This window comes from Brassica napus, chromosome A9 (assembly GCF_020379485.1).
Source record: "Brassica napus cultivar Da-Ae chromosome A9, Da-Ae, whole genome shotgun sequence".
In the NCBI taxonomy this organism is placed as follows: Eukaryota; Viridiplantae; Streptophyta; class Magnoliopsida; order Brassicales; family Brassicaceae; genus Brassica; species Brassica napus.
The window spans coordinates 38,206,496-38,228,056 of record NC_063442.1 but is presented as its reverse complement, the minus strand read 5'-3'; the positions used below and the strand labels follow the sequence as shown (position 1 = coordinate 38,228,056).

The 21,561-nt window shown below is 35.8% G+C and overlaps 4 protein-coding genes and 1 long non-coding RNA gene across 7 annotated transcripts; 3 read left to right on the top strand and 2 right to left on the bottom strand.

Moving 5' to 3' along the window:
* Positions 1 to 61: 61 nt before the first annotated feature.
* LOC111200625 (phosphatidylinositol 4-phosphate 5-kinase 3-like) lies at positions 62 to 4,855 on the bottom strand. The gene is made up of 7 exons (XM_048741419.1): positions 4,325 to 4,855; positions 2,380 to 3,755; positions 2,122 to 2,287; positions 1,942 to 2,052; positions 1,528 to 1,837; positions 1,339 to 1,414; positions 62 to 564 (listed from the first exon to the last, which is right to left on the bottom strand). The coding sequence occupies exons 2-7, from the start codon at positions 3,600 to 3,602 to the stop codon at positions 252 to 254; spliced, it is 2,199 nt and encodes a 732-aa protein (XP_048597376.1). The 5' UTR covers positions 3,603 to 3,755; positions 4,325 to 4,855; the 3' UTR covers positions 62 to 251.
* A 3,255-nt stretch (positions 4,856 to 8,110) lies between these two features.
* LOC111200378 (E3 ubiquitin-protein ligase RSL1-like) lies at positions 8,111 to 9,348 on the bottom strand. Its single transcript, XM_022691319.2, has 2 exons — positions 8,403 to 9,348; positions 8,111 to 8,316 (listed from the first exon to the last, which is right to left on the bottom strand). Exons 1-2 carry the CDS (start codon positions 9,293 to 9,295, stop codon positions 8,238 to 8,240), a joined length of 972 nt encoding a protein of 323 aa, XP_022547040.1. The 5' UTR covers positions 9,296 to 9,348; the 3' UTR covers positions 8,111 to 8,237.
* A 59-nt stretch (positions 9,349 to 9,407) lies between these two features.
* On the top strand, positions 9,408 to 10,965 carry LOC125575707. 3 transcript variants are annotated; one of them, XR_007316628.1, is made up of 5 exons: positions 9,408 to 9,649; positions 9,719 to 9,964; positions 10,355 to 10,523; positions 10,606 to 10,738; positions 10,825 to 10,965. It is a non-coding gene; the product is annotated as an uncharacterized LOC125575707 (long non-coding RNA). The 3 variants fall into 3 exon arrangements; XR_007316627.1 differs by having other exon boundaries at positions 10,606 to 10,965; XR_007316626.1 differs by having other exon boundaries at positions 9,468 to 9,649; positions 9,756 to 9,964; positions 10,606 to 10,965.
* A 4,080-nt stretch (positions 10,966 to 15,045) lies between these two features.
* LOC125578521 (abasic site processing protein YoqW-like) lies at positions 15,046 to 17,779 on the top strand. The gene is made up of 8 exons (XM_048741416.1): positions 15,046 to 15,337; positions 15,421 to 15,565; positions 15,643 to 15,728; positions 16,102 to 16,214; positions 16,312 to 16,377; positions 16,793 to 16,902; positions 17,021 to 17,086; positions 17,161 to 17,779. Exons 1-8 carry the CDS (start codon positions 15,243 to 15,245, stop codon positions 17,626 to 17,628), a joined length of 1,149 nt encoding a protein of 382 aa, XP_048597373.1. The 5' UTR covers positions 15,046 to 15,242; the 3' UTR covers positions 17,629 to 17,779.
* A 103-nt stretch (positions 17,780 to 17,882) lies between these two features.
* LOC106363669 (suppressor of mec-8 and unc-52 protein homolog 2) lies at positions 17,883 to 21,467 on the top strand. Its single transcript, XM_048741415.1, has 10 exons — positions 17,883 to 18,072; positions 18,157 to 18,297; positions 18,379 to 18,428; positions 18,501 to 18,618; positions 18,694 to 18,742; positions 18,818 to 18,907; positions 19,182 to 19,250; positions 19,626 to 19,749; positions 20,247 to 20,995; positions 21,098 to 21,467. Exons 1-10 carry the CDS (start codon positions 18,020 to 18,022, stop codon positions 21,371 to 21,373), a joined length of 1,719 nt encoding a protein of 572 aa, XP_048597372.1. The 5' UTR covers positions 17,883 to 18,019; the 3' UTR covers positions 21,374 to 21,467.
* Positions 21,468 to 21,561: the final 94 nt, after the last annotated feature.

Genomic DNA, 21,561 nt, shown 5'->3' with positions numbered 1-21,561 from the left:
CTCCCCCTCCCAATAAAATCATGTTAAAACAGCCGCAGGCAATCTCTTCAACATCCTGAAATCGAGCAACATTACTAGGTGTTTGATTTCATGGTGTTTAATGGCCTACACGTTTTGAACATTCAGAATTGAAAAGCCAAAAGGTTAAATACCAATCACATGCCTAGAGATTCCAATGTACAATATAACTCTTGGTGGATCTTTAGATTCTTGGTCTTTAAACTTGTGCAGCTGTTGCATATTATATTTTCTCATTTGTCTTCAATAAATATCTTGTTTATAAAGTCTCTAAACCTTTTGGAATAAAGCTTGGGATCAACAGCTGATATAGAAGTGGGATCTGCATGGAGTGACTTGTAGGCGTGCTCCAACTTTTTAGTGATATCATAGTCTTGAAGAATATCAATAATACCGAAGTACAGGATCACGTCAACAACCTCCTTCCTTGTACTCTTTGGATTCGAGTTGTCAATGTTGTCATCTTCCCACGCTTCTTCCTCAAATCTGCTCACCTGCTCTGCTTTTGCGGGTGTACTTTCCCCAAGTCTAATTAATGGTCCATTACTACATTTTCAATGCAAGACAAATATTGTCAAGACAAATATTATACAAAATATTAAAACTATTGATCATAAAATTTTCAATGTGAGACTTTAACAATTTTAGTAATTTATAATTATTTTAATTTTTTAAATATAACATTATGAAAAAATTAACTTTTATTATATAGTTAATGTGATTGTGTAATTTGTTTTAATAATATAAAATTAAAAAACGATAAAGGATTTTAAATATTTATTATTCAAAATCATTAATTGTCATTTATATTTTAATGATTTTAAGTAATTCTATAGTTTTTTTTTTAGGAAATAATTAATTTTTTAAAAGATTACTAATTAATTTTAAAGTTATTTAATAAGAAGTATAATATTTTTTTAGATTGACCAATTTATTTTTTTTAAAATATTAATAATCATTCTAATGATGACACATGACATAACTTACATGTTGTAATGTTTCCCAAATACACTTGCTCCCTTTCCAAAATATCCAAGTTTTAGAAAAATAAAATTGTAAAAACTATCTTTTACATTTTAATGCATTATTTAATGATAGATTGTAAACTTAAAAAGATAATTTATGTTCATAAAAATTATATCTGTTAAAAGTTATGGAAATAGTTAACTATAAAAAAATAATATATTGATAATCAATATTTAATATATTTTTAATATATGTAATTTTTTTTAAAAAAATTACATCTTTTTAAAATAAAGAATAATATATCAGGGATGTTTTGTATTTATCTATCCAAAATAAATTGGTAAGAGAAGGTACCAAGTCTGCGTGACAGAGTCCATATTCGGAAGCGAATTATATCCTCTCATCAATTTGTCTTCCTGATCTCTTCGACCTAAATAAATAAAGTAACTAATTTCTCAGTTAACAGAAGAAAGGTAGAAATTTATTTTATTTTTAAAAATACAAATTGAAATAAGTTGAAAGAAATGTCTGAATGATTAATACCGATCCCCAAGGAAATATCGTCACGCAAGCAAGATTCCCGGAAATGGAGACCAATTAAGAGACTATAATCCATAATCCGCTCAGCTTCAAGAAACTCACAGTCGATGTCGATTTGGTTGATAAAGGCATGAAACCACGAGGTCTCGAGTCGAAAGACATACTTGAGATCCAAGTCTTTGAGTGTTGTGGTCTCGTCGATTTCACCTTCATCCTTGTCAATCGTACGGCCATGCGATGAACCTTTCAGGTCAAACCGTTTGTGTATACGATACTCCGAACAAAATAGATTTCCCATCACTATGAACCGAGTCTGTTATAAATTTATTTATTTTTTGGTCACAAAACAAGAATAATGTTTTTATTTGATCTCATCAAGACATCAACAATACGTAACAAAAGAACATTTCCCCATACCTTTTGGCCTCCTACTGGTTTGACACAATGCACCCCGAAAAACTTGGTGACCAATGAGTTCTTGTACTTGGAGACATGCTCATAATAATTTGGGAGCATCTTAAGCAACACCTAATGATGGTTTACAAAGCTCAGGTCATATTATTATTATGGCCCTAAAGCAATGTGAAGCAAAATTACCTTTATTTCAGATTTCTTCATGGTTTTGATCATGAAACGTTCGTCTTGAGTCAGGTAAAAGGAGCTTCCACTCTTTCCAGGAGAAGAAAATTCCCGAAGAGATTCATCTCCACAAATAGCGAGCATGTAATCCGCTGGATCTATAGTAAATAACTCTCTTAGATGCCTGTTTTGACCACAATAAACGAACCATTAGATAAAATTAAACCTTTTTTTTATCAAGAGAGTCCCTCAACTCCTATTATATTTCTCCCGTACCTAAACACAATGGGGCAGTAGTCTTTCCATTTAAAATCGATGGACTGATGGGGAGGTGTACACTTAGATCCTTCGGGGGGAAACCTGGTCCATTGTTTATCCTTGGGATCAAAATCACAATGCCTAAGCTCCCTCAAAACCGAAGCATGTTTGCCAACAGAATATCTGATGCCAAGCTGTAGATTCAACATCAAATCATAACTTTTATGTCCGGCAGTAACCGTATACCCCGGTTTTTTTACATCCCCTTCATCCAGCCATCTCGGACTTTGCTGCGAACTCATGGCACCACCACTCTCCAAAAGCAAAGGGCTCCTTGCCCACTCATACTCGTTATCACCTGTATCTGACTCGCTCGTGTACGGACTCAACATCGACCCCGCCTCTACATTATCACACGTGTTCGAATCCTCCAGTTCCGATATACAAATCCGCGGAAAGTTTGTATTCTTTGACAAAGTCTCTACCGAAGAGAGCTTTTGCTGCTGCACAATCTCATCATCTTTCTTTTTGTTCTTCCTCCCCCACCCACCGAACTGATTATTATTACTCGTCTTCTCCTCGTTCCAACTCAAAACCCCTTTCCCAACCGGAGCTCCGTTTTCCCACAGCCCTTCGTAACGGTTTCCGTTAGCCCAAGTCATGATCCCTTTCCCAGAGATAACACCGTTCTTCCACTCTCCCACGTACTCATTCCCATCGCACCACACATAACGTCCGCTACCGTCTTGCAGATTAGCCTTCCAGTTCCCTTGGTAAACGTCTCCGTTCGCGTACCTCTTCTCTCCGTAGCCATGCTTTCTCCCCCAAAGCCAGTGCCCTCTGTAAGTATCGCCGTCGATTCCTATGAACGTTCCCTCGCCGTCCATTCGACCATCCTTGAACTGACCCTCGTAGGTAGCTCCAGACGGCCAAGAAAAACGCCCTTTCCCACTCGCTTTGCCACGTGTCCACTCCCCTTCGTACATGCAACCATCCGACCACAGATACTTCCCTGTACCGTGAGGCACCCCCGCCGATAAGCCTCCGTTGTAAAGGTCACCGTTCTTCAAAACTTTCTCTACTATTCTAATCTCGGCCGTCCCGTCACTCAGCTCGCAGTTTGTCGTGGGGACCACGCGGCGGGAACTCTGTTTATATTTGGTGGCCCCGCCACTACGACCCCCTGAGGATTGCCCCTTGTTTAGATTCTCCTCGCTGAAGAGGAATACAGCCTCTTGCATTTTTCTTTTTCTTTTTTTTTTTAATGTTTTTATGTTACTTTTCTTACTCTACTCCCGCCGGCTACACAGCACCAAAGTCATCAACTCTGACATTTCTCGTTGATTTTTTTTTTCCGGACTTGTTTGTTCATTCAGTGTTCAAACCTTTTTGTTCTGTAATTTTATACATGTAAAAAGTGATCAATGACGGAAAAAAATCAATCTGTCTAAAATAAATAAAATAAATAATCTCTCTTCATTTATTACTCCCTCATTTCTGGTATAACTGTCGTTTTATAATCATTTTTTTGTTTCAATATAATTGACGTTTTCCAAAATCGACAATGCAAAATATAGTGACAATGATGAGTATAGAAAAGGTATTGTATTGGGTGCTTCATACTCTACAATGTCATATAAAAAAAACAGAGGGAGTATATTTTATAAGAAAGAAAAAAATATATTCGACTTCTACTGTCATCTCAAAATATAGAATCAATTCAATCAGAAAAACAGAAAAGAGGATCGACCATCATTTATGTTCATTCTAATATGATTACTTTTCAATCTTCGAATCGGTAAATAAATAAGATAATGGTTTTGTTCTTAGCTCATTAATAAGATTGGATTCGTTGACTAATAAAAGGAAATATCAGATGGACTCATCGAGAGATTATGAATGAGTGCTACTCGTAAATTACTCCCAAAAGATCTGAGAAAGCTAATAAAAGTAAAATGCTTACCTGAATAGTTGAAGAGAAAATGATATATGGTCACCCGACATGAAAAGTAGTCCAGAAAAGAAGGTTTGATGGAAATGAGACCCAAGTTATATGAAAAGCAGAGAATGAAGATCGAAGGAACGATTTATCAGGAAACTAGGAATGGTGAAACTCTCTTACAAGGAGATAAAATGATCAGCTCAACGATGAAAATGTGGCCGTTAGATGTGTATCTGCTAAGTTGTTTGATTATTTATGTAGCCTGCAACAAGACAACGTGCTGGCCTCTATCATATGATCTTTTAAAATCTTGCAATATTTTTCTATTTTTAAAAATCATTAAATTATTTTTCTGCTCGATGACAACAACAAAATAAAATGCTTGTACGTTTATAATTATTAGGCTTCGAGAAGATTTAGTACATGTTTGAATATCATATAAGAATATGCGGTGCTTCTTTAGGTGGAGCTAATCGACAAGTCTGTAGCGATATAAACAATGTTTTTGAACGTGCTTCAAGCCTACAATCTTGGTCTTACATCATGTGCCACAAGTCAGAAATTTATATTACTCTCCCCTCCGCTGGGTCACAACTCATAACTCACAAGTCAAATCACAAAACCACAATTAGTTTACCAATAAATTTAGCAGATTCCAAATTAGAAACTGGACCAATAATTTGGATTTTTGGTTATGTTCGATTGAGCTTTTCAGGGTTAAAAAACAAACCACAAATAAATCTAAATTCTTTTGGTTTAATTTGGCTTGAACTCGGTTGGGTTATAAACAAAAGAAAAAGTAGCAAACTTTTATTAGAGAATATTACAAGGTGGTGTGACACTTTCCAAGTTTATAACTACACCATAGGACATTTTTATTTATACTAGGCCCTATTCAGAAATACGCTAGGCCTTCCTCATATGTTTTACGTTCGGATTGGACCTAACACCAAAAAAAAAATTAGAGATTACATAAAGATTAATCGGAAATTAATTTTAAGAAATTTATCTTCTTTTTTTTTTTTTTTTTTGAAACATAAGAAATTTATCTATTATATGTTAAATATGTGCATATATACCAAATTTGATCTATTCCAAATTTGACGTGCGGTGTGTGGGTAGAGGTCCGCTATAATTGGTAGAAGTCTCGTTTTCGAAAGTAGAATTGCCCATTTTTTTAAAAAAGAATCAGGTTTAGGTTAAATGAACTAAGAAATTACCAATTTATCTTCGTCTTCAACCTCTTGACTACGAATTCACAATCACCTTTTCTTTTTACTTGTGATTTTGCTGTTTTTATTGTTGATATTGTGGGTTCAACTTAAAATTAACAGATTTATAAGCTAGTTTGTGACCTCAAGCTTTAAATTACAAGAATAATGGTCTTTTATTTTTTCTTACTAACTGACCGAATCAAGCCAAAACGCCACAGTCTCTCACCGTGCACACTTTTCCGGTGAGTATCAGGCCACCGAGAACACGTTTTCGAACAAGGATACCAGGTGAGTATTAATATGTACAGGTTTGTTTTATAATGTTGTAATGCACCATGCTTAGCCTATTTTGTGTTATTTGTACTGAATTTTTCCTTATCAAAATAAATTTAGGCATATTGTGACTGTTTAGATTAGAAATTGCATTAACGCTAATGCCTGTAAATGCAAGAGCTATAGTTGAAACTGTAACACAAAGTAAACAATGTATGTATCTATAAAGATATATGTATATATTAGAATTTTTTTAATATGAACAAGTCTCTTTTTAAATATAACTTCAACGAGATCAAGACACTCTTGACTTTTTGTTATAGCCTCACAGAACCTTTTTTTTTTTTTTTAACATCTTTAGGGCATCTCCATCCCTATTCCATATTTTCTTCTAAAATGAAGTAAAAGTGAATATGAAGTAAGGAATGCTCCAACCCAATTCTGTATCTCACTCCATAATGAAATTTACTCCATAAATGGAGTAAACTATTTATTTTTTGTTCATCACTCCATTATGGAGTGGGAAATAAAGTAGGGTTGGAGCAAATTTACTCTATTTTCACTTTTACTCTATTTTAAAGGAAAAAATAAAGTTTTACATTGGAGATGCTCTTAGAACCCCTTTTCTTAACCCTTTTTTTGTGCTTTTCACTCACCTTAAAATTTCATGAAGACCCACACTTGTGCTAAAAATATAATTCGAGTGATTACCCTAATACACATGCTAAAGAAGATTATTTATACCTAATAGCCAATCGCCTAACCTAGCCTCCCAAAGACATATTTCAGAATCTCCAAATGTGACAAATTCCCTAAATAATTTACTAAGCCTTTATGAAATTTCCACGACGAGATTTCCCTTGGACCGTCCAAGGTGATCCAGCTGTTTTTTCTCCAAGTGATCTTTAGACTGTCTCCAACTTGGCTATCGGTTCAGTTTTCAAGTCTTCAGCTCTACTACATCTCAATCATTCTGCTCGCATACTGGTTGTAGCAGATCCTCCTGTACTTCCAATTGGTTCAAACTGTCCACCTAATATTTGCATCTTCAGAAGCATATTTGATTGAAGGCATGGCTAAACAATAACTGAAAGAAGAAAAAGCCGGATCTGTTTCAATTTTCAAACAAAAAGGCTCACACTAAAATTATAGGGAAACAAAGGGATCACCAGAACCAAAAAGGGAAACACTCAATATGGTAACTAGAGCACCGGAAAATAATTCCGGCTGAGAGCCAAGAAAATAGGAAAAGTGGATTCTTCGGTTACTTTTTCAGAGTAGGTTTTCTTATTACGAACTAGTTTTGAGTTATTTGCATAAATCTATTCCAAAGATTAGGACATGATAATTTTCATTTCAAGCAGTCTGTTTTGAGATAATTGATGAAGTAGCCAAATGAGCCTTCTGTGTGTATACGATAACTTGTAACCCCTGTTAAACAGTGAACAGAAATTTAGAAAATAAGGAGAATCAACATTCAGAAATTGTTCTTGTTTACAACCAAACATCTTTGCGTCTTTGTCCATCAGTAGTCAACATGTTGCAACCACTACACTGGAAACAAAGATAAATTATGTATTCCATATTCACTTCCTATCCTTAGGCTCAAACCCGATGCAGATAATGTGTCTTCCATGAGGGAATTGCTTATTAGCAACACTAGAATGATAAACCTCCCACCTACGGGACTTGGAAGTACTCCAATCTATCCTCTGTTGTATTGACATCTGTTGAAGGCGTGCAACAAGTTGATTTTCGAGGATAAGTAATGTTCTGAGTCGGAGCTGGTCTTAAAAGTTCTAAAAGATGCTCGTAGCTGGGAAGAAGCTTCTCAGGCTAACAAGCACTCTGTTATCCGACTCCCCTATCATGCGCCGGTGCGTCCTATTCTGTCTGGCCTTAATTGCTTTACAGACCCTCTGGTGTTGCGTTGAAACACCATTCCTCTAACCGACGTCACGTAGCTGCGCCCATAGTGGTAGAATCTCTCGCGGTAAAGGCTGCTCTATTGGATGCAGTCACTAATGATTTCTCTCAGCTGAATATCTTCTCTGATTCGAAGTCTCTCATCAACCTCCTTAACTCTTCTTCCTCAACAGTTTTACAACAGAGCGTGCTGTTTGATATTAGAGTTTTGAGTGCTAGGTTTGAATCCATCTCCTTTTATTTCACCCCTCGGTTGGATAATGTTGTTGCAGACCCTTAAGCCGGGTTGTAATATCTCCTGGTGGAGAGTAACTTTCTCTTTTATTAATCAAGTAGTTCGTTCAAAAAAAAAAGGCTCAAATTGTTATTCATCCCCAAGTGAACACGAACTTACTGGTGCGAAAGATAATTCCATATATAAATAAGGATGATCCAAAGAGAATTGTAATGCTAGATTGTTGCCAAACAGAGAATCCAAATCCATAAATCATAAAATAATACATACTAAAAAATCTAATACGTCAACGCTTGCAACTATAACAATAATGAGTATGGTCCCTAGATGGTGTTCCACAGTTGTAGCAAAAAGCCAACCCACACCTGCACACAAGTAGTATTAAAAAGCTCAGAACTGTCATTAAAATATTGCATTATTAAGATCAAAAAAAAGAAGAAGGACAAGTTACCTGCACTTCATGTATAAGCAACCTTGAGACTTCTCAATGTAGAATTTGCAAGAAGGGCATCTCGCCCATTTGTGAGACTCCGCCATTTTCTTCAGCAAAATGTCATCCCTCCCTCTTTCGTTATCAGCCAGCTTCTGAAACTCCTCGCAGGTAATCTCGGGATGCCACTGCGTCCCGCACGCTGCACACACCATTCTATTACAATGAGGACACTCGGATTCCTTCATGTTGCCGCCGTCTTGGCCCTCGTCCAAGAAAACCAGAGCAGAGCAGTCCTTGTACGGACAGTAGAACCTCTTCGAACGCATCACCACGGCCTCGCAGAGAGCGTCTCCCCACCGATCGAAAACCTCCCGCGGCAGGATGGGACGGCACTGATCCGGCTCGAGGCGCCCCGTACAGCCGGAGACAGGACAGCCGATGGAGAGCAGGTTGTCTTGTAATTTAGCGGCGATGTATCTGGAGACGCAATCGCTGCAGTAGGAGTGAGGGCACCCGCTGATTCGAAACGACTCGACCGTTGGTTTTGATTCGACGCAAATCTCACAGTCGAAGAAGGTCAGGGGTCTTCTCCGGGGGGGCTTGCTGTTCGAGGACTGGCCTTTCTCTAGAAATTTGCGAGCTGGTGGAGGGAAACGGAGGATTATGAGATCGTCGTCACCTTCTTCTTCGCCGCCGTTGTATTGATCGAGATCTATGAAGATTGGCGGTTCGGATTTGATTCTGAGGCTGCGATCACGGTCGTAACTCTCGACGGAGATGGCTTCGCGTTTTGTGGAGCCGCGGGAGGAGAGAGGGGCGGGGAAGATGTAACAGTCGCTGTCTTCTTGGTCTATGTCTCTGGGGAAGTCATTGAGATCGAAGACAGGTGCAGTGTCCGTTCGTGTCGCCATTTCGTGATGAGTAGAAGAAGAAGAGTATGTGTTGTGGTTAGAGCAGGATTAACGGGGTGCCTTAAGCAAGTCTCTTATGTTATTTAGCATTAAAAATAAAAGAAAAATACTGATTTATCAAAGACACGTCTCCTAATTAGGAGAAGCAAGGAACGTCTCTTGTGAGACAGGTGTCCAAGTTTGCAGCAGTTTCGTCTCTTTCTCTCCGTGCCTCTCTTCTCTGCTTTCTCTCTTTCTCTTTCTCTCGACGGTGAATTCTCTTCACATCAGATGGCTCTCTGATTTCTTTCTCTCTTGGTGGCTGTTGTACCTCATCTCTTCTTCCTCCGTTCTGTTCCGTTCTCCACAAAAAAGGTAAAAACTAATCATTAGTCATCTCTCGATTATATTCATTTCTTTGAAATTTCGATTCGTCTAATACAGATCCTCGATTCCGATCCATCACCTCTGACTTTATCAGCGATTGAATGGACTCCATCTCTCCGCTTTCTAATCATCAGACGGCAACGAGCTCGAGCTCCGATCTCTCTCGCCGTAAGCGTAAGAAGAAATCTCCACCGTCTCCGCCTCCATCGTTAGAGAAATGGAGATCGGAGAAGCACCCACAGAGCGTTAGCCATCGTTGGAGAATGGGGTGATCACGTTACCCTTCAGGCTGCTGCGGATTGGGTACTTACACAACCTCTGCTCTTCGTAGCTTGTACAATGTTTTTGTATAAGAAGAAAGAATCTTCAGAGACTTTGACATTTTGTTTTGATGTGATTGCAGTTTGGTGTTAGAATGTTTGTGATAACTTGCTCTGTTTGCAGTTCGAATGGTAAAAAGCTGAATGATGGAATGAAACTCATTATAGCAACATTCGTTTCAACTAATAGCAACATTCAAAAAATTACTTGCTCTGCTTTCTTGTTAAGTTGATCATAGTATATATGGGTTTTGATACTTGCATCATTTTTATTTGCCTGAGTTCCTAATTGATTACTGTATTGCTTATAGAATAGATATTAATCTCTGATTTTTTTAAAAGGATGTTGCTTTGTTTTTGAAAAAAACTACAGGTCAGAACAGAAGCTTGTGAAGGATGGTTTCATCATCAGGAAACCAACCAAGATCCACTCGCCTGAAGAAATACTAAGAGTCAAAGAAGATTGACAAGTACATGTACCATGATATGTACATGTGTGTTAAGCTATGTGAGGTTTCATCTTTGATTGAAAAAAAAACTATGTGAGTTTCTTGCTTTTCTCCTAGCTTTGTTACATGCTCTGATTGTGAACAAGGTTTGACTGCTTTTTCATGTCTGTTGCAGATAACTAAACCCATCTTACAAGAAGCTTGACACGGCACATGTAGCAGATGGTGACGAGTTTGATCAGGTGGCTCGTGCTTCGGCGTTTAGCGTGGGTCTCCTCTACGGGAGCATGAAGCTCAAGGTCTTGAAGGTAACAACACACTTTCGATTTGTGATTTTGTAATTGTGGATGTCTTTTATAAAACCTAAAGAAGATCTTTTGTGTACACCTTTCAGAAATTTTCTCTGGCTTGTTTCAACATCATGTATTCATGTTGCAAAAGGTTTCCTGTTGTTTGCTCATCTTTGCTTGTAATGTTTGCATTCGTTTACAATGTTATTCATTTTCTGAAAACTAGTTTCATAATGTTGGCTTTAGTTTTCTGTTGGTTTGTGATTATGAACTAATAGAAGAGATAATGCATTTTTTAAGAACCCTTATTAAGAGACTAGCATTGGAGGAGGAAAATGATGATGTCTCTTAATTAAATTCTTAACTTACATTTATTATTAAAAAACTCACTAAGAGACCCTAGTAGGGTTTTTGGGTTAATCATGCTCTTAGGGTTTTATGCGACCATTTTCTGACGGTCTGTTGGACCAATGCCTAAAACACTTGTTTTCCACTTGTCTGTCTTTCATAATTTTCATGAAAATAAAATTGAAAAATAATAATAAAAAGCAGGGAACTCTCATTGTATATCATCAACCAAACAAATTAGAATTAGAGCTTGATTGGTTTCTCCGCTACCACCCGCAAACGCAGCTTTTGCGGTTGGTAGCGGTTGACAGCGTTTCGAAACAATCATATAAACCGCTACAAATCGCTTCAAACCGCTCCGAACCTCTTAAATTCAAAAGCTGGTTCCAGCTAGCGTTTGCGGTTGCGGGCGGTTGCGGGAGGATAATTTTTTTTTCTTTTTTTTTAAAAACCATATAAATACAAAAATAAAAATATTCAATAAATTTTTTAAAATGGAATTATAAAAATACTAAAATATATCTATTATATTTTAATTAATATTATAAAATTTTAAAATAAAAATATTTTCTATAATTTTAAAAATTTAAAACTATAACTTTGAAAATATAATTTACATATTTATTATAATATTATGATTTTTGATATTTTTATAATTATATAAAATGTAAATATTGTTAATTTATTATTTAACCGCTGTTGTATTTGGTAGTTAACCAGTCATAAGTATCCCGCAAACGCACCAATTTCTAACCGCAGAACCAGTCGTACAAATCTCTTAAAACAGCTAAAACCCGCAACCACCCGCATCCGCAAACGCCCGCAACCGCAACCGCAACCGCTGCGTTTGAACCAGTCAGGCCCTTAGGCAATTAGCTAAGACCATCCCTAACCCTTCATTCTTAGCTTTTTGATTTATTCTGAAATAAGTTTTGTTTCAATATTATTTAATTTTTTGCTTCAAAATAAAATACTGAACAGTATTGTTTCAAATTAATATACGTTTTATATCCTCATTTTTTTGGAATGAAAGTTTTAAATTAAATTAGTCTTTAACTTTTATTTATTATTATATTTTACCAAAATAAATTTTATATATATTAATATTAACTAATTAATATCACAGTTCAACTATTATTTGCATTTAATTAGATTTATAGATCAAATAACATTAAAATAATTATTTCTAAAAAATTTAGCTCGGTTAAGAAGAATCAAAAATAAATAACATGATTTTTACTTCAAAATATTTTTCTTAATTACTTATAGAAAATATATATGCATGGTGTTTTTTTTTATAAAATATGATGTTTTTGTTTGTTTATTCATAACAAGTAGTAAATTTACTATACGATAAAGTTGAACTTATGTTAAATAATAGTTGTGTTAGATTTTTGTTGAAATAAATAATTGAGTAAATTAGTTTTAACTGAAAAGCTGAAAATTATAATTAATAAAAAATGAGAGACATAGTATATTTAGAATTCTCTTTAAAAATAAAAAAAAATAAAATAAAAAGAAATCAAGTCTCATATACCTAGAAAAATCCATAATTAGTTAATTACTCTAAACACCATTGATATTTCTAAATTCCAATATTGTTCTTGCACTTGTCTTTGCCCCAGCCACAGCCCTGTCAGCCCCTATCCATACTTCTTCCTTCTCCCTTTAGTATCTCCATAAAATCTCTTACCAAATAATAATATTATTTCTCTCTTCATCTTCCCTAATCTTTTATTACACTATTTTTTTTTTAGAAATACAATCTTCTTCTTTTTTCTCTTTCCACCGTTATGGATCCAATAAAATTATCTCATCGACAAGTTCATCCAAAACAGCATTTTTGTTAGTTTTTTTTATGTTGACCACGATATTGAAGGTTCAAAGCGAGTCCATGACTCATACATGAGAGATCTCTTCAATTCACGTGTTGATGCATACATGTTGGTAAAAACACATGGCCATATAAATGGACTGTATAATCAAGAAAAAGTTGGTTCTTCTTAAATTTGTTGATGATGACCTGAATTTCACATTTCAATTATGAGTACCCTTTTGCTATATAACATGTTTGGTTAAGCCTTGTGAGCATATACACGTTGAGATAATTGTTACCAACAGGTGGTGCCATATGATTTAAAAATTGTTCGATAGATGTTTCAAATAGGTGTGGCTCGATATATGATTTGTTAATTTTTACATAATATATTTCCGTTAGCTGATATATTTTTCTTTAACTGTTACAAAAGATGTTGACGTTTTTTTAATTTGTGGGTAAGATGTTTATAAATAGCTTGTGTTGGCTGATACATATTTGATTAAATGCTACAAGATTGGTTACTGAACTAACTTAATCATTATCTATTTAATGTATATATTCTTTACGGTTAATCATTATTGTATTATATGCAAAACCAATTAATTACATATAACATATGTTTTACATTTTAAATGACATACTACATTACGATTATTGGTTTCGGTACATGATAAGTTTTTTTCTAAAAAACAAGTTGTCCACTAACAATCTATATAACATTTTACAGTAAAACTTAGCGTTAAACTTCTTGCGCTACAAAACAGTTTTTCATATGATACGTGGTTGTTAGATGAAACGTATAGGTTACCATGATAACTTTATAATTAGCTTGTACATGTTTAGTTAGTTGTTATCTAACTTGTAAGACACTTTTTACAATGGTTGGTGAGATGTCGAGAGATAACTAACTTTAGCTGATACATGATTTGTTAGATGCTACTAAATAGGTTATTGTTCTAAGTTAATCGTTATCTTTGTAAGTGTTATCACATTTTCTAATTTAACTATTGATTTTCAATTTCAAAAGTTCAACTCAAAGATACATATACTGGAGAAAAAGTTATAGTAATTGCGTTTGGAATAAATATCCAAGAGAACATGTTTGGAGGTTTGGCTTTCTTTGAATCCATGATTCACTCGCATCCATGGTGTTTCAAACATCAAGTTATTGTTGTGATGGTGACACAGATGGATTGAAGTGGAGGATGAGGTTACCATATGATTGGTGTCGAAAATAAAGTAGGTGATGATTTGAAGATTTAAGAAGAAGATCGATTGATTTGAAAATAAACTTTAATCTTAATAGAAGTTGAGAAAACTCGGAGAGAAAGAGAAAAAGATGTAAGTTTGGAAAAGAAAGAAAAACAAAATGTTATTTTAGGGCATGAATAAAAAGGAAAAGGGGATACAAATGTCTACGTGGACATGAGTTTTTTATGGTTTATGATAGTTTCTTAATTTATCTATGATTTGTGTATATTGACATAATTGTCTCTAAAGTAATTATTGTAGTGGAGTAACCATTTGTAAAAATTAAAATCAAATTTCATAATAGTGACAAGAGCTTCCACTAGGGGGATAAAAACCAAATTCTAAAAAATTGAAACGAATTCTCCAAAAAGTAGTATTAAATCCGAATCGAAATTGGTTAAATATCCGAATAAATTTAAAATTTTGGTATTTAGAGATTCAGAACCAAACCCAATACAAACCGAAGTATTTCGAGTATCCAAATGTATTTGAAGTAGATTTGTATATTAAAATATATTATTTTTAGATTTAATATATTAAAATGTCTAAAAACTTGAAAATATATACAAGTATTCAAAAGTAAATGTCTAAACATCTGAATAATACTCATATCCAAATATTTAAGTCAAATCAATTTATATGTTAAATTAATTTATTTTGGTAGTCATTATTCAAATTTATATGTAATGTATTATCATTTTTTTAGATTTTGAAATTTTTTAATTATATATAAGTTTTATTTTTTTAATTTAAACATGTTATTTGAATCCTAAACCGAATTCGCAAAGATCTGAATTAAATGTGAATCAAAATTTATAAATTTCTGAATATGACTGGAATTTTTAACACTGAAAATTTGAAACCTGAACTGACCGGAACCAAATTAGAATCGAAATTTATAAATACCTGAGGTTGAAATCTTTAATCTGAGAGAAACTCTAGACTCGAATATCGAAAAGATCCAAACCGAACGTCTTTTTATCTTTTTAATTTATTGAACAAGCCAAAAGGGGGCCATGGTTCGATTAACGATTTAGTGGGAACAGCAGGCCTGACGGCTCTATTTGTCATAGGGGTTTTCTTCTCCGACAGGAACATAGTAAGATGTGCGGCAGGGCTCGCTGTACTCTGAGACCTGAAGATGTCCGCAGGGCTTGTCACCGTCATGGCTCTCCTGCCCATTTTCTTCATCTTGAATGGTTTTTCTCTTTCCCCTTTTTCAGTTTTCCTTCCTATTTGACTGTGGGTCCTCCGAACACTGTTGTTTTTGTCGTTTATACAGTTATCGTCCTTCTTACAATGTTGCGCCTGGATCTTATATGCCGGTTCTACGGAGAGACAAAGATGGTGTTGCTGTTCACTGTATGAAGTGGGGATTAGTCCCTGGCTTCACTAAGAAAACTGATAAGCCTGATTTCTTCAAAATGGTAAAAGCTACTTCTAGGGTTTTGCATCTGTTTAGTATCTCTGATTCCTGTCTTGATGCTGATCATATTTTTTGCAGTTTAATGCTCGGTCTGAATCGATAGCTGAGAAAGCATCTTTTCGTCGATTGCTTCCAAAGAATAGGTGCCTTGTTGCAGTTGATGGGTATCTCTATTATCTCTTTTATTATTCTTAGCCCATGTTTCATATGTATGTGAAGATATCGTTAATTACTTATTTTCTCCTCACAAGTAACCGTCCGTCTCTACTCATTTCATGTTTACTCTTTTTGATTCTGTGTAATTACTAATTAACCTCAAGGCTAAATTTTGTTGTTATTCTCCAAATTTTCTGTTAGTTAATGAATTTCTGCAGAGTTTAGGATCACAAAACTGTTAAGAAAATTTCAGATGATTTCTGATGTTATGTTACTGTAGGTAGATGTGTAAACCTTTTCTTGATACATGCTTGTTGTAATTGAGTCTATTATATCCCAAAGTAATAAAAAAGTACTTATATAGTGAGATTCATCTTGAAGGTTCTATGAGTGGAAAAAGGAAGGCTCAAAAAAGCAACCCTACTACATCCATTTTAAGGATGAGAGGCCTTTGGTCTTTGCTGCTCTTTTTGATTCTTGGCAGAACTCAGGAGGTGTGAATTTCTTATCTCTTTACACTCAATATCTTCTGGCTATCTGTGCTCATATATACTTGACGCAACACTTAGAGATGAATTCATTTCTGTGCAGGTGAGACACTTTACACCTTCACGATTCTGACAACCGCTTCCTCGTCAGCCTTGGATTGGCTCCATGGTGAGTTATAATAAATACATTAGTTATATGAATGTTCATTTCTGATTCTTAGTAGCACATCATACATAACATATAAAGTTGGATATTTTGTATATTCTCTATGGACCCTTAGCTTGAGTTCCTCATTGTTCAAGACTATAACAGGGATGGATATGAAACTTCGAGTAATATACTAAGTAATATTGCGTTATTTCGGTTTACCATCTGATTTGATAAGCACCAAAAACACATCTATAATTGTGAATCTGCTGCACGAGAATCTTGAAATTCTTAAGCAACTGAATCACCTCTGTTTCTGCAATGTATATTAGTTTAATGCTTCTTTTTATTGCAAAGGTTACATAACTCTTGTTAGCTTATGACATTAATTATCGTTTTACACGCTGAGTTTTTTTGTTTATTTTTTTACTTAAAGACAGAATGCCAGTAATACTGGGAGACAAGGATTCAGTCGATACATGGTTAGATGATCCCTCAACGTCGAAACTGCAGCCATTACTTGCACCTTATGAAAAATCGGATTTGGTAAGCTTTAATTTGTTTTTGTGAAACTGCAGCCATTACTTGCACCTTATGAAAAATCCTTATGAAACTGCAGACAAGGATTTGTTTTTGTGCATACTCTTGAGCTTGAATTTTTCAGGTATGGTATCCAGTAACCTCTGCAATTGGTAAACTATCTTTTGATGGACCAGAGTGTATTCAACAGGTACGGTTTAACCAGTTTCCCCTTATTTATTAGTGTTACTAGTCTGCGTTCTCAAGCAGTTTTGGTGTAAGCAGATACCGTTAAAGGCCTCACAAAACAGCTTGATCTCCAAGTTTTTCTCAGCAAAGCAGCCCAAAACAGAAGAAAGAGACAAAGAAACCATCCCAGCTGGTCCGAAAGAGGAACCTATACTTGAAGGGGTCCTAGTCTCGGATAGCAATGATGAAATCAAACAAGTGGATGAGGAGAAAGCCGAACCATTAGTTGGAGATAGCTCAGCCGTTGCATCTCCTCCTGAATCTGTAAAGAAGGAAGGTGAATCCGTGGAGACTGGTGGGTTAGAGTTAACCGGGAAGTCGAGTGGAAGAAAGCGAGATTATGAGTTATTTTCAGCTCAAGAAAAGCCATGGAAACAACAACAGTCTGTTGTGGTGAGAATGCAAGATGATAAAAGCTGTGGGAAACACGGAAGGAAGAAGCAAGGAAAAGGAAACTCCAAGGAGAGGCAGTCTACGTTACATTTCTTTTTCGATGAGAAATAGTTTGTTTGTACATAAATGAATCTATGATGACGTGTGTGTTGAGAGCTAATATGGTTGTAGACTTGTAGTAGATCATCAAGGACACTTATGTATCGTCGATGCTTTGTTTATGTGTTGTGCTCAGATCTCTAGATGAATCTCTATTATGTAACTGTTGACAGAAAAAAAAAAAAAAAAAGGAACAAGGTCAATTTTGGTTTATTCTAAAAAATAGATTAAACCGTTAAGCAAAGAAAAGAACCGAAGTAAACCGGACGGCAAACCGAAATATTGCTAACAAAAATAGTCGGTGATGATATTGTATCCGACTCAATCGAAGAAGAACAGTTTGTAAACCCTAGGCGTGATTCAGCCAAAATCGCTTACAAGTTGAAATCGAAATCGAATCTAAATGAGTTCTTCGAAATCTAATTACAAGGAAAAGATTGCTGCTGCTCGTCGGAAGTGAGTAATCAATCTCCGTACCCTCTCTTTTCCCGCATCAAATTGATAATGATTAATTAACAATTACCTCTCTTGTTTCAATAGGGAGGAGAAATCAGAAGATTCCGATAGTTTTAAGTACAGAGACCGTGCTAAGGAACGAAGGGAGAATCAAAATCCGGATTACGATCCCTCCGAGCTCGGCTCTTTCCACGCCGTTGCTCCTCCCGGCGCTGTTGATATCCGGTGAACACTCGTTTTCCCCTGATTGCTCCAGTTTCTCTAATCTACATCTTAACTGAGTCTTTTTTCCTTTTTGTCGTGTAGTGCTGCCGATGCACTTAAGCTCTCTATAGAGAACAGCAAGTATCTTGGAGGTTCGTGTGTTACTTTTTTATTATTACGTTTATGTTTTTTTCTCTTAAATTGAGTTTGAATTATTTTGGTAGGTGATGTTGAGCATACGCATTTGGTTAAGGGGTTGGATTATGCTCTGCTGAACAAAGTTAGGAGCGAGATTGACAAGAAGCCTGACACTGAAGATGATGGTGGTGGTGGGAAGGCTAGGTAAGTTTTTTTTATTATATTTGTTTTTTTTTTACTTGACTCTTATCCGCAATTTTTTTCCTCTTTCTTTTACAGTGCGCCTAAGGAGGATCAACGAGTTACTTTCCGTACTGCAGCTGCAAAGGTATGTTAATTTTGCGCAAGTTTTGGGATTTTGATTAAAGCTTTGATGTGATGTCTCTTTGTCTATCTGTTTCAGTCGGTTTACCAGTGGATTGTCAAACCTCAAACTATCATCAAGTCTAATGAGCTCTTCCTTCCCGGCAGAATGACTTTTGTTTATGATATGGTAATGCGTTTTTTACTTTTATAGTTTCCTGTCTTAGGAAGTACTCTTACATGCCTTTTGCAAAATTAGATCAAATAAGAGGGAAAAAGTTGAATATACTATTGCTACTCAGGAGTGTTATGCATGAAGTTTTCTTTAAATTATTTTTTAGTTGGTTCACAAGTGTCTAAGACTCTGTTAAGCCAGCTAACCTCAGTATTATTTTATTCAAACGCCCATTATCTGAGTAGTCTTCTATCATAATAATTTGATTTACTATTTTTGCTGAGTTTAGGAGGGCGGCTATACCCATGACATACCGACCACGTTGTATCGGAGTAAAGCTGACTGTCCATTACCAGACGTATGTATATTTCTAACTCCTTGTTGCATTGGTCTTCTTGATCCTGAAGATTTCGTAGGACTGTGCACAGTGATTGTTACATATGAAATGTTTGTGGTGATTTAATTGAATTAAGCATACTTTTCCGGTCCGTCTCTGCAGCCTCTTCGTTGATGTAGCTACAATATTAATTGTTGTAATGGGTTTTTGGTAAAATAATATAGTAATTATATTTCTTCGAAAATATATATCCATCATTTTTCCTGCTGATCTTGGATCAGAAATTCGTATTGGTGAAAAAGACAGTTCAATTTTTTTTAATGAAAGCGCTGCAGCAGTTGCGGTGATAATTGAATCACGAGCATGCACTAATGCTATTTATTCTTTCTCCGACAGGAACTTGTGACTGTCAATGTTGATGGTTCTGTGCTTGATCGAATTGCTAAAATCATGACATACCTTCGCCTTGGATCCACGGGGAAAGTTCTCAAGAAGAAAAAGAAAGAAAAAGATGGCAAAGGTAATTCTCACCGTAAGATCATACATGTTATGCATTTCCTAGCCACACTTGCATTGTAACACAGATATTTTGTAATAGCAATACTGTCCTCGCTTACAAACTGGTTAAAAAAATCTCCTCAAATTGTTTCTGCCTTCCCCCTAAATTTGCTAGTTGTCTAGTTAACAAGTGGGAGCCAAGTATTAAAGAGTATTCCTAGTCTTCAACTACATTCTAGTAGTATTATCTATGATGTCTGGTTGTGTTCGGTTATTGTCTTTTTGTTATCAATTCTGAAGGAAGGTAGTTGTATTATAATACTTTTTGTGGCCACTCGATATACGTAGGCATGGTTCTTTGACTTCCTTTTAGAAATTTGTATTATGCCTTGTTGAAGACATCGGCTTGTTTCTAGTCATTTAGGAATCTTAATTTTTTTTTCCATCTTAATATTTATGCAATTTGTTTTATTCCTTCCCCCCTTCCAATCACGTTCTCTGCAACTTCTTTAAATGCAGGAAAGACGTCAACTATTGCGCATGGATATGATGAAGACAATAATCAGTCTAAGGCTGAGAACGGATCTAAGAACATTATTCAAAGGGAAGTTTTACCTCCTCCTCCTCCGCCGCCATTACCCGCTGGGATTAACCATATGGATTCGAGTAACAAAGAAGAAGTACCCCCTGTTGCCAGGGCAGAGGAAAATGACATATTTGTTGGTGATGGCGTCGAATACACTGTTCCCGGTAAAGATTTGACGCTGAGTCCTATTTCTGAGGACATGGAAGAATCTCCCAGGGATAAGGAGAAAGTCTCTTATTTCGCTGAGCCAGTGTATGGTCCAGTACAGCCAACTGCTGGTCAAGAATGGCAAGATATTAGTGGATATGGTGAAATGCATACTCAAGGACTGGCTGCGGAGTATCCGAGAGAGTGGCAGGATTACCAATACGCAGAGCAAACTGGGTATCAAGAGCAGTACCTACAGCCTGGAATGGAGGGTTACGTTGCCCAACCAGAAATGGATATTTTACAAGATCCTCAACTAATGTCTCAGGAAGAGAAAGATAGGGGTTTGGGATCAGTGTTCAAGCGTGATGACCAAAGGCTTCAACAGTTGAGGGAGAAAGACGCACGGGAGAAAGATCCAACTTTTGTCTCCGAGAGTTATTCAGAGTGTTACCCGGGTTACCAAGAGTACAACCATGAGGTTGTCGGTAGCGATGAAGAAGCTGATTTGTCTAAAATGGACATGGGCGGAAAGGTAATGTACTCCCTCCCTGGTTCAATCACATATCCCTTTTTTTGTCAATAGTGAAAGAGAGAAAAGTTACAGTTTCTGGGGTGTTGATGTTACATGAAACAGGCAAAAGGGGGTTTACATCGATGGGATTTTGAGACTGAAGAGGAATGGGAAAAATATAATGAGCAGAAGGAAGCGATGCCAAAAGCAGCGTTCCAGTTTGGGGTAAAGATGCAAGACGGTAGAAAGACAAAGAAGCAGAACCGTGACCAGAAACTTAACAACGAGCTTAACAAGATCAATAAAATAATGACGAGAAAGAAGATGGAGAAGGAGGGTGGGGATGTTGCTTCTTTGGATGCCTACGATTCACAGACTCCCAAGAGATCCAAGCATTGACTTTATTTTCTCAACTTTGTAATCTACTTTGTCTCTTTCTATTTTGTATTTGGATTGTTAGTATTTTATCATGAGATTTCAGAGTTTAAAAGGATTTTACATCTCAACAACAATTACTTTTAAACTCTTTACACTACATCCAAAGAATCATACTAAAAGTGCCTAAAGTAATTAGATGTAATGTTAGA